General features: G+C 40.3%; 1 protein-coding gene across 2 annotated transcripts in view; it reads right to left on the bottom strand.

Annotated features, from left to right (window-relative positions):
• Window positions 1-12,279, bottom strand: part of CHD2 (chromodomain helicase DNA binding protein 2) — a 1,941,047-nt gene extending 1,928,768 nt beyond the window's left edge. For both annotated transcript variants that reach the window (XM_085644496.1, XM_085644497.1), the window contains exon 1: window positions 12,080-12,279. In XM_085644496.1, the coding sequence (XP_085500622.1) occupies window positions 12,080-12,138 (59 nt within the window). In that variant the 5' untranslated portion in view covers window positions 12,139-12,279. The remainder of the gene's footprint in view (window positions 1-12,079) is intronic.

Genomic DNA, 12,279 nt, shown 5'->3' with positions numbered 1-12,279 from the left:
GCAAGCCATTCCCGTTTAGTCACAAGTCCAATCGAAAGACCTGAAGAACAGCAACTGAGTAACAGAAACATACAACCAGTAGCTGAAGTGTCAGAAGCTGAAGAGTCTGGAGTGACAGATTCCGATGAACATTTTGACAATGAACAGCCAAGCACAAGTAGAATAGAATGGGCACCAGATACTGGGAAAGAAAAGGCTGCTGTTGAGTCAGAAGAAGGTGAGGCTGCTATTGAACCAGGAGAAGGTGAAATGGCTGTTGAAACAGGAAGAAACAGCTGAGGTTCCAAAGACCATTTCAGAAGAAAATAAGCTCTCAAAAGAATTAGGAGAAATAGATAGTGAGACCGAAACAAGCACTGAACCTACAGAGACTGACTGAAAACCAAGAAAAACAGATAAAAAAACAAAATAAGAGAAATGGTGAACAGAACACAGAAGGTGATAGGATAGGGCAGGCAAAGAAACATAGAAAGGGAGATTGTTGGCCAAGTGGGGCAAGAAGAATAAAACACAGAAGATTAAGAAGACAACCAGAACAAAGCAACAAGGCAGATCTAGTTGAAAACAAAATACAACGGTCGAAAAGAACTAGAGTTCCCTGCAGAAAATACAAAGCCCCTGAATGGACCTATGTAATACGAGGAATTTGAAAGTCTAGGCCTAAGTGAGGAACACGGGAGCAGCGATACTGAAAAAGAAGATGAGAACAAATTAAGACCACCTTAACAAGAAGTGCTACAATCTAAGGTGAAGAAAAAAAATTGTCAGTTCAAGACATCTATGAACTTGGAATTTGCCAAGGAAAGTAAAGACAAACGTCATTAGGTATAGGATTAAACCACCTTTTTTTAAAGTATATTTTTCTTTAGATAAAGGTTCATTTAGATTCCTCTTAAGACCTTAACATCACGTGGTTGTTAGTATTTTTCAAATTTTTGTAGAACACTAAAATGGCAGGAAACTTAAGTGACTGGACAACCAAAATCTAAAACGTAGATTTAATTTTGTTTATGTAATGTCTTTCAACTAACATTCCTGTGGATCTTATTAATTGTCATCATACCAATTTTTAATGAGAATACAAATGGGAATTAGACTAATGATGTCTAATGAAAGATGTTCCTAAAAGGATAACGAAAACTAATGAAAAACAATTAGATGGAAGTATTTTTCATCATGATGAATCAAATAATGATTTTTCTTTAACCAGTTCGATGCGCCCGGCCAATGGCAGTCGCGAGCACTACCTCCGTAGTGCTGCGCACGTCCGTTGGCCGACAGGGCCCTGCCCGCACAAGAATTTACCCGCACCGCGGCGGATTTTACGCCGCGGTTAACAGTTTGAATGTGTTTACTAAACTGTTGTACGAGTATACCAAAACCATGAATGTGAGCGATTGCTATGTCTGCATGAAATGACCATTGACCGTCTCGGAGGGTATAAACCTACCATCATCTGTCTTTAACATATGCCGTTTCATGTAGTGTACTTAGTAGTCTATTTTACATGGAAGGTAAGTTTTAGTATCAATATACCGATGTAGACTTAGTATTTTCTAAAGTTCCTTTTATACGAGAACTAAACAAGGTAGAAAGTGGGAAACATGCACGTTATATGGGTGAATGTTTCCATATTACTAAGCCAGTCTAGATCTAGACTATGCTCATAATAATATAACTTGCGGATTGCATTATGAAGAAATATTGTTTTTGGATAGAAAGTTTTCAGAAGAAAGCTGCTAAGCAGAAAAACACAAGAACCACCTTGGGCATTTAGTGAGGGAAAATATGAAAAGAGTGAAACTTATGCTGCAATGTCTCTGGACTGGTCACAGAAAGGAAAGTTTTGTTTGTTGAGAGCAAAGACTAAACTACAACAATTATTTTATAGGCACGAGTGGATGTGAGCATACTTTCCAAATTTCTGGAGGTTGGGGATTAAAGGGTGGAACTGATCCTGTTTTCCCTAAGATATATGATGTATGTGGAAGGAAAGCCTATTACAGGTTACCTGCCCACTGGTATGGGAGTTGTTACTTTGGGATTGTCTTACCAAAAGTTTATCTTATCGACCAAAGAGATCAAAGTGTCAATGAAATAAAGCAAGGATTTACACGTAAAAGGAGAGCACGTTTTTCTGAAATAGTAGGCAATTTATTTTCAGCACTAATACCCTCAGTTGGGGTAGTCCTTAATTCACATAAAATTTGAAAATGGTCTACAGTGGTTCATCGTTTATCAACAGATACTGCTGGTGGATTTATAATGAGCGATACCGAAATAGTGGCAATAAGATAAATGGTTTTACAAAATAGACTTGCCCTCGGACATTATTTAGGCAAAAGAGGGTGGAGTCTGTGGAACGTTGAAAATTCAACACTGTTCTACCTATATCCCTGATAAAGGTAAAGAGATAGAAGGATATATTAGAAACATTACTGAGTTACATAAAGATTTAACCCAACTGGAAGTTGAAGGTGCTTGTAAAAAAGTTAGTAAGAGTATTACAGCTGTGAGAAATTGGTTTTCAATGTTTTGGAAAAGTATTTTGGGAAATATAGCGATGCCAGTATTTTCAATAGCAATAATAGTTTTAATAATAGCGTATAAATGTTTTAAGTGCACGAGAAGAAGAAATAGGTTATCGGATAAAAAGAACAACAAGCATTGGCATAGCCAATAGGTCTCGCCTTTGGGGCCTTTTAAGTGTTTAGCCAGAGCTATTGTCTTTACAGCACATCTTAAAGACATTGGCAGAGAAGTGTGGCTGCTGTGCAGTTTGCTGAAAAGTTTTAATAAAAAGTGTCAGAAGCATTTTGTTACCACATATATTACCAAGAAGGCAAGATGTACAACTGAACGACCATATTAAAAAAGTATTAACAATAAAAAATTATCTGTTTTCTTTTGTTCTTGCAATGCTTGCAACTTGTTTCTGCCTATTCCAATGGTTGTTTGTTAAAGCTTTTGTTTGAGGGGGCATAAACAATCGGAGGGTGAAGGTTGGGAACTAGTACCTGTATTATAACACTAGCAGCGGCCAGACGCTAGGGAAGAATCAACAGGTGCCAGATTCAGAGAACAGGCTGAGGTCTTGCTGACTGATGATGTGGTGGTGACTGGTGCAGAGAAGATGCTGAGTGATACTCAGGTCTTGCTGAGCGAGGCAGTGGCGGCGGCACAGAGCGAGGCAGTGGCGGCGCAGAGCGAGGCTGTGGTGACACTGAGTGAGGCTGTGGTGGCACTGAGTGAGGCTGTGGTGGCACTGAGTTTGTTATACTGTGCTTAAAAAGTTGTGTAAGAGGAGCTGATTTCCGTGTGAAGCGCTATAATGCCCTTGGTTCAAGTTTGCACTTTAATTATGCGGGACAGGCAAGCGGGTATGGCCTAATGTAATCGGACAATATCAGGTGAAAGCACCACTTATTCACAGCTCAGGAAGTGCTTCTTATGACAAATCTAATATCACACCCGTTGCGGCTAGGGCTGAGGATGTTGGAACTGGGTAACTAGGTTAGACTCTGCTCAGGCGCAGCATCTTGTGATTCCGTGCAAATCGCTTTGTTACACTGTGCTTAAAAACTGTTGTGTAAGGGGAGCTGATTTCCGTGTGAAGCGCTATAATGCCCTTGGTTCAAGTTTGCGCTATAATTATGCGCGACAGGCAAGCAGGTGTGGCCTAATGTAATCGGACAATATCAGGTGAAAGCACAGCCTGGGAGTTGTGTGCGCGCGCTAAAAGGAAATTTTAAAAAACAAGCGAGTGGTGCGTGCGGTGGCAGCAAAAGTGAAAGCAGCTGCAGCCTCCTGCAAGAGCAAGGGTGCCCGCGAGTGAGAGGAAAGCCAGATGGCGGCTGTGCCCGCGCACGTAACCGCAACCTTTAGGCCACAAGCAAAAGCTTGTGGTTGGATTTCTGAAGCCCACTCACCAATTGTCTCGCCAGACCTGCGCATGCGCTGGCTCGCCCTATAAAGAGAGAAATAAAGAGAAAAAGATATGAAATCGAACTAGTAGAGATAAATGAAGACTATTATGATAAAGAAAAGACTAAATGAGAGTGCCATGAAAGGAGAGAGAGATAAATTGAAAGGTGGCACTCAGTATGGTGAGTATTTATGATGGCTTCAAAAGCCATCCGAGGGGGGAATTGATGGAGCAGGGATTCGCAAAAAGAAACCCGCTTCAATCAAGTACCCCTGTAATACGTACTAATTTTAAGCAGTAAGTAGTGTTAATATGCAGCTACACATCACATGGGGAATTTGCTTTGTAAAATGCATAGAATGAATCCCAACAATACGTAAATAACTAGATCTGTAATATTAGTGTGTGTAGAACGTGTTATGAATGTATTGCATGGCATATTGAGTATATGTAGTAAAAGGGCATGATGTGTGTTGCTTAGTTAGAATTATTAATGCTGCTTCCTGCTTATGCTAGGATAACTGTTAACATGGACTAGAGTTAAGGTGGGTGGTTAACAGTGAAGATTCAATTATCCATTATTAATAAATGTCTGCTTAACGTTCTTTTAGGAAATGGACGTATCTCCATTTTGGGTTAAGTTAGCCGAACTGGGACGAGTGAAACTTGCAGCGCGCACAAACCACGCGACTGTGTGGCCAAAATGCTGAACAAGCTGAAAGAGCATGGCACGGTGAAGGACATGTTTGACATGCAGCCAACTCCACTGACTGTGTGAAAATCCACAAAATGTTAACTGTATTTAAAATTGTTCTTAATTCGATACTTTCACCTCATGAGAGAATAGGGATGCATACTGGAAAAGTAGGAAAGAAAAATCTGACAATGGGGTAGTCAAAGCATGACAATGATAGGGTGATAATCCGCCCCACGTTTTGACCAATCCCGTAGCTAGAAAGGGTGTTTTAGCATCTTTAGTGGGATGGAATCTGTATTGGTAAGATTATAAAGAATGGGTGATTTAGGGGCGCTTTATTTTTTTTCATTTCTATATAGCGCGAACTTGACCCGAATCGGGTATCAGAGCGCTCTACATAGCACCAGTTGCATTACATGAGGACACTTTCATTTATTTTCGAGGGCGGCAGACACGGCTGCTGCATTAGGCGTGAGGAGAGAAAGGGTGCACTGCTGATTGTCAGGGTTGCAGAGAGGCCTAGCTGTTCCAGTCCTATCATTATCCTGATCTTAGAGTCTTTGATCCAGACTCTTTTCCTGGGGGACCGCTACCTAGGCCTGGGTGGTGGTTTTCCTCATTCTTTGTGTTGGTATATTTTATATATCCATGTTCTTTTGTCTCTTCATCTATCTTTCCCATATCAAGATTGGATTTATGCACGTCTGATGTCTCTACATCTATCCACTCATGCAACTTATGTTAACTTGAGATTAATTATTTGTTGACGGTTTTTGAGTGCATTTTCTCTCATGAGGTAAATTTAAAGACTAATGCATATGGGTTTAGATACATTTAACAAATTACAAACAATGAGTGATTATTTTTCTCCGTTTATTATTTGAGTAACTTGCCTTTAATTTTTCAAATAATTGGTCCATCGACCAAGATGAAAATTTGAACAAGGTTTTATTGTGTAGAATATGTACTGTCTAAAATGAGCTCTATTGAATATGCAGTGGTAAGAAATTTGTAAACTTGACACCAGCACCACAGGGACTTGGGTGTATGGGCCAAAAAAAATGAAATAATTGAGTGTTCGTCCCTGTCCAAACTATTGGGTCCGTGCTGGATCAGTTTTCTTGGTAGCAGAGTTATGGTTTAATTATTGATTAATTAGGTAAGGGTTATTGAATATTCACTATATGTATTAAAGTACAGAATTAGTGTCTTCGTTTATATGTTGTCCAGAAGTACAGGTACAAGAGGTGCCAGAGGAATCCCGGGAAGAAATTGGAAGTGTGTGGTAAAGAAACCACACTGCAGAAGTACTTTGTCTGTTGTGATAATACTTAAAGTAGGTAGGGCTGTCGGTATTATGTTTAGGGAAATTTCTGTGTGAAAGAAGTCTGATTATTTTTGTCGGTTTATCATTTGAGTAACTGTTGCCTTCAATTTTTCAACTAATTGGTCCATCGACCAAGAAGATGAAAATTTGAACAAGGTTTTATTGTGTAGAACATGAACTGTCTAAAATTAGCTCTAATGAATATGAAGTGGTAAGAAATGTATAAACTTGACACCAGCGCCACAGGGACTTGGGTGTATTTGTATGGGCCAAAGTAAAAGAAATAACCGAGTGTTCGTCCGTGTCCAAATTATTGGGACCACGCTGGATCAGTACCATCCTACCAGGATGTGGTGAGGTCGTCATGGATTAAATATACCACAAAATGTAGGTGAGGCTTCCTCATTCAATATAACTGACATGTCTTGACACATTAGCCTTTGTGGGAGCGCCCCCATTGGGGGAGACAGTAAAGTTTACAAAAGGATTTGCCTAAATTAAGCATCCAGAAAACGATCACTGCATTTTGATACTTTGGCAGATTATGAGCAATGTCCCAATACAGGCAAACCTCCCATCTGCCTCTTGGTGGGGAGCCGAAATAACCAATCCTCCTTTTAAGTTAAGGCTATGGTCGCAAGCCAGGGTGGGCATTCCAATTCTTTTGTTTGTTAAGGTGTCCTTTTAAAAACCTGTTTTTTAGTTTGCTTTGCACTTTCTTTTCCCCGCCCCTGTCCTTCCCCGGGGGCAGAAATCCCATCTTATCCGGTTCTGGGGCAGGGTGCGGCCACCCATGTCAGGGTGAGCTGCCTAACTTTTTTTCCCACCTCCTGGTAGCTAATGAGCTATCTGTCCCCGCCAATTTCAGATCAGGGTAATCATCCCCATTCCCTTCTGGGGGTGGGTGGCAGAAAGACTGCACATGGTGGTGGAACAAAGGCCCGCTGCCTAGAGGGTTGTTCCCCTACCCTAAAACAAGCACTGGAAAAGCCAATTGGTCATGCCTATACAACACCTATTGGCAATGTCTTTTTGCCAAGTTGTACATTAGTATGGCTGCTGTTCAGCATAGCTAAAAGATAGTGGTGTCAAGTGTCATGGAGTACAGGTGGTAGAGTTGAAGAGGGGAGTAGAGTTCAGAGGCAGAGTGTGTCACAGAGTGGAGTGCCGCAGAGTGGCATGGATCAGATCTGAGTGGATTAAGGAAGTGGACTGGACTAGAGGGGGTGGAAGGGAGTGGGATAGAATGGAGTGGGTTAGAATGCACTGGAGTGTGATGGGCTGGATGGATTGGATAGAGTGGGTGGACTAAATTGGGGTGTGGGGTATTGGATTGAGATAGAGTGGAATGGAATGGATTGAAGTAGAGTGGGGCAGCCCGTTTTGAAATTGAGTGGGGCAGCCCATTTCGTATTGGGGCGGACAAATTGGAGCGGGGCAGATTGGAGTGAGGTAGGTTGGGAGGACTGGTGTTTGATGGATTGGGTGAGTAGAGTGGGCTGGGATGGATTGGATTTGATTGGGTGGAATGGATTAGGTGAGGCAGATGGCATGGAGTGGGGAATATTGGAGTGTACTGCACGATTATGTATTAAAGCATCATTTCAGAAATTACACACAAGAAACAAATTAAGTCGCTTTTCAAAAAAATAATCCTCATCTTTTGAGAACAGACGCCCAGGTGAAAAAAGAAAAAAAAAAAAAAACCGGAGTGCAAAGTGAGAAAAGAAGACTTGACAAAAATAAAGAAATTAAACTCTAGAAAATAAATCTTTGCGATTTTGTTTGTCCTTCTGGGCACATTTTTGCCAGTCATATGCCTTCTGTTTGCAGGGCACCAAAATTTTATACAGAACAAAAATAGTACCTCAATCACGTCTGAACAGCAGACTGGTACTGATTAAGTTGGCTCAATCAGCGCCTGGTCCCTGCTCCACAGAAAGAAACGGAACTGTTGTTAGGCATGCCTGGGCGAATTATATGGCTGTAAAGAGGAGTGCCACGCAAGCCAACAAATGGTAAGCAACGGGCGGGCTCCCAGCGTTTTGTTATCAGTGTCTCACAAGCAAGACCTTTGCATTAGCACATGCTCTTATGCGCTCCAACCTTATAATAAATAGTTTTTATTGGTGTGCATCTCAGCTGTAAGGCTGATACCCAAGCAGGGACCCACCGACTACTGACAATGGGTGCTTGGAGGGGTCAAGTTTACTTTCACAGTAATGATGTCAGCGTGCCTGCCATGCATGCACACTGATCATATTTATCCAAAAACTACAACATTGCCACTGGCTGCTTGCAGAGATCTTCTCCAGCAGTGTGAACTGTAAAATAAAAATAAGGATTCCCTCTGGTGCCACAAGGCAGATTCCCTGCCTTTGGATCTTCGAGATGACCTCCACTTTAATAGCGCCCTTCTTGACAAGGAAGTCGCATCAATAGCAACCGATGACTTAAAAAATCCAATCTCGTTTAGCTAGGCTAGAAAGACAAGGAAGCATATCCTGTGTTAATAAATACGGCACAAAAAAACAGCGCTAAGGCCTTTGGGTGGTGAATAAAGAGTATAGTAACGGCCTACAAATGCGTTTTCTCTAGCTGGCACAGCAGACTAGGAGGAGATGGGGAGGGCTTTGACAAGCAGACTTCTGTCCACGTCACCACGCCTGAGCTCTGCTTCTAGTGATGACTCATGAGGCAGGATCTCCAGTTGCCATGAGAGCTAGCAGCCAATCCCGTCTCAGCAACAAAACAAAAAAAAAAAAAACCAGAGAGAGAGAGAGACTCTGTCCTTTGAACTTCCTGTGAGCACTTCCTGGTGATTCTCATTACACGCAACTGCATGCAGTCTGCAGCAGACTAAGCAACACAAAATAAAAAACATTGTGTAACTTAACGGGCTTTAAAACTTGAACAGTTGGTTAAACCTATTTAGTGTACAGGAAATACTAACAAAATAAGCAAGCCTTTCAACGAAAATGCTCAAATTGGCAGAATAAAGGAGAAGTTTATTCTTGACAGCATAAAGCCATTTGCTTGTGATCAATTTCACAAAATGGCTGCCATATTCGAGGCAATAATCAAGTACTGTGAAAAAGAAGAAAATACAGCACAGAGGATTGCAAAACTGGGTCTATCGGGGAGGCATGGGGGTACTCTTTTTCCAGATCAATACAAGTCTGCAACTAACAGTTTGTGACTAAGGTGTGTTATCTAATTTATTAACGGAAAAATGTGTTCTTCCCAGTTCCAGCAATCCAGAACAACCACACATTGTCAATGCAAAGAAAATAAGACAGGATTCATTCTGAAACTCACCACATAAATCTGCCTCCAACAGAGAACTAACTTTTTTTTTTTTATTGTTAAACGCAGCATTGCTTCCTTAATAATTAATGGGCGATATCTAAGAAACATGGTCTGAGATTTATATAGCTTCTATAGGCTCAATTTTTTTTTTGTGAATCTACATTTTTTCCTCAAAATAATGTCTCACGGAACCAGGCATTGAAATAATTACTTCCTTGTCAAACAAATTACTGCTTCCTGTTTGGTACATAAACTAAACTACAAAGAAGCTAGATCGCACATTTTAAATTACCTAATGGCTGGTTTTTCTTTTAATCCACTCCTTTGGTCAAGTGCCTTGAAGCAACTCAGTTCATATAGGCAATATACAAACAAGGTCATTCATTAATCCTCAATGTTTGGATGATGTTTGCTTAGGAGTTCCCTGCACAAGGGTGGATTTTCGGGAGTTCCTGGAACACACATAGATAGGGCATAGCGTGTAGGGTTAAGGTTGTGAGTGAGAAGGGCTAAGTTTCATATTGTGCACCCTTTACATAACAAGGACTTTTGTAAACGTACAGTATTGTAAGATAGCTGCACCAAGTCTTTTACAACGGTGTAAAGCAAGGCCCTATTGAATATATTATATACACAGAATCTGTACCAATGCTTGTTTTACATTACTCAGCAAACAAATGGTCACTACTGCAAATAAAGGTGTTATCATCCAGTTACAAAACAATCAACCATCATGAACCGCCTGAAAAAATATGGATCAAATGTAGATAAAGATGGGTACCTGCATCCTACACCAAACCAACTTGGTGTACTAAAGGGTTGCGACCCAGATTACTCAACCACCTAGTAATTTCCAATTCTACCCCTTAGCTAGGGCTGACCTCCATATAAACAAGGGCCCAAGTTTTCAGTTCATGACTGATTTACCAATCCCACACATCGTAGGTGTTGGGCACGATATCAGTGCCAAAAAACAAACCTTTTATAAAAAAAAAAATTTGCAAACTGTCGCAGTAACTCACAAGTTTTGCCTTTGTATAGAAACATAACAAAAAGGAGCATTCACTAGTTAGTACATGGAGGAAGTAGACTGGCAGAACGACTCAATTATACAGATAAAATTGGTGTAATTAATCTACCAAATACCAAACAATAGTTACCCAAATAAAGCTATAAGAGGAAGAAGCAGTTCAAGAGTTAATGCTTGCTGGCTAAGGAAGTCTGGTCAATCTCCACACTTAGAAAGAATACTTATAAAAAAGTTAAAAGCGTTTTGAAAGAACCATAGGAGTGCAAAAGATATAGTACGGCCGTACAGCCAATAAAAACTATAGAAACGAAAAGGCTCATAAGGAACGCATGTTTCAAACAGATTTGTTGTGCACATACTTTGTGGGCATCTACATAGCTATCTATATACAACAGCCCAAAAGCTAATTTCCAACTTGTGGAAAAGGCTTGACCTGAATGTTACCAAGCAAGACAACTGGAAGGTGGAGAATCATTTACGTTATGCTGTTGCTGCATGCACACAAAGAAACAAGTTATTACTTCAGATTCCTCTTAATTAACTATTTACACAAATATGAAAAAGTTATTGATACCAATATTAGTCCCACTGTACAGACATTCCATGTACATAATTAATAGTGGTGTTTTAATTGGAGTGGTTAAAAAGTTAATGGTATTTAAGTTTCGAGGCACGTTTACTTACTAGCCCTTTATACATGAAATGTGCAATGTCAAGCAAATCGAATACATCAAACACAGCTTGAAGATTGTTACCAGGTACGCAGAAATGAGTGTCACACCAGTGAAAATAAGAGAGCAAACTAGTTTGAACCCTTGCAGGGGCATCAAGTTGAGCCCGTAGTTCCTGAAAATTGCCAAAATAATTTGCAACTTGTCTCTTCACCACTCTTAGTAAAGATTTAAAACAACAAAAATACTCTTTGGAAGCTTTACATTATTCAATAGAAATGGGTATTTCCAATACGAGGCTAGTCGGTATCTTTGCCAGCATAGGTGGGTAAATTCAAATAATTGCTTTAGATTAAATAAAAACCCACTCCAGCAATGTCTTAATGCAACAAGTTCTGGCTCCAAGTGGCAGCTACTCTCCTTGCAAAACCACTGAATCCTACCCTTTAAAATATCAGCAGGGTATAAATTGTAATTGCATTTATATAGTGCTTATACTACAACTGACCAAGGCGTCGAAGCACTGCATGCCGGATAGCACGATGCTCCGGAAGTTATTCGTTACAGTTGGTAACAAAAAAAAGGGTGTAAAAAATAAATAAAACAAAAAATACATTTACTTCAACTTTCGATTTAGGTACTTGGCAGCAACGTGCACGCATGTGGTATTTAAAGCTGAAACGATATAGACATCAACTACAACTTTCTAAGTTAAAGCAGATGTACAAGGTTTCTTTTAGTGGGTCAATTTAAAAGCTTAAAACACACTTAAAATAGTAACGTCTGCTTTGACTGTCAAATGGTGCAATGCAGTGGTGTCCAAAATAAGGTCACATACGCAAAAGCATAGTGTTCAGAAAGTAGGTAATTGCATATTTAAATTACCGATGTATTAACAAATTTAAAAATGTTTTAAAACACTCTAAACGCCTGAAACCCACTCAAACTTTGAGAATTTGGTAAAATAGGGAGTGGCATCGCTCAAGGTCATCCACTGTAAGAGTCAGAAAAAAATGCAATACTAAATGTTTTACCTATCACTTACTGTGTGTGTGACTGTATGTAAACTTGTTCACATACAAACACCCTTTTTAGAAAAAGTAATTAAAAAAATCCGTACCTTGAGGCATTGCTACGGACCGAGCCCTCTCCCTCTGGTTTGTCATCGTCTCGCATCATCTTCGGATCCTTTTAATATTGGTGGGAAATAACAGTGCTCCGAATGGGGTGCTCAGGCATTTACTGTCGAAAGTTGAAAGAAAGGTGAGGCGTCCCGACTGCACCGTTGGCCGTCAATGCACATCCAAATAAAGAAAAGAG

The sequence above is a fragment of the Triturus cristatus genome, chromosome 3_1 (genome assembly GCF_964204655.1).
Source record: "Triturus cristatus chromosome 3_1, aTriCri1.1, whole genome shotgun sequence".
Classification (NCBI taxonomy): Eukaryota; Metazoa; Chordata; class Amphibia; order Caudata; family Salamandridae; genus Triturus; species Triturus cristatus.
Note: the sequence above shows the minus strand (reverse complement) of the source record. Positions and strands in the feature narration are given on the sequence as shown.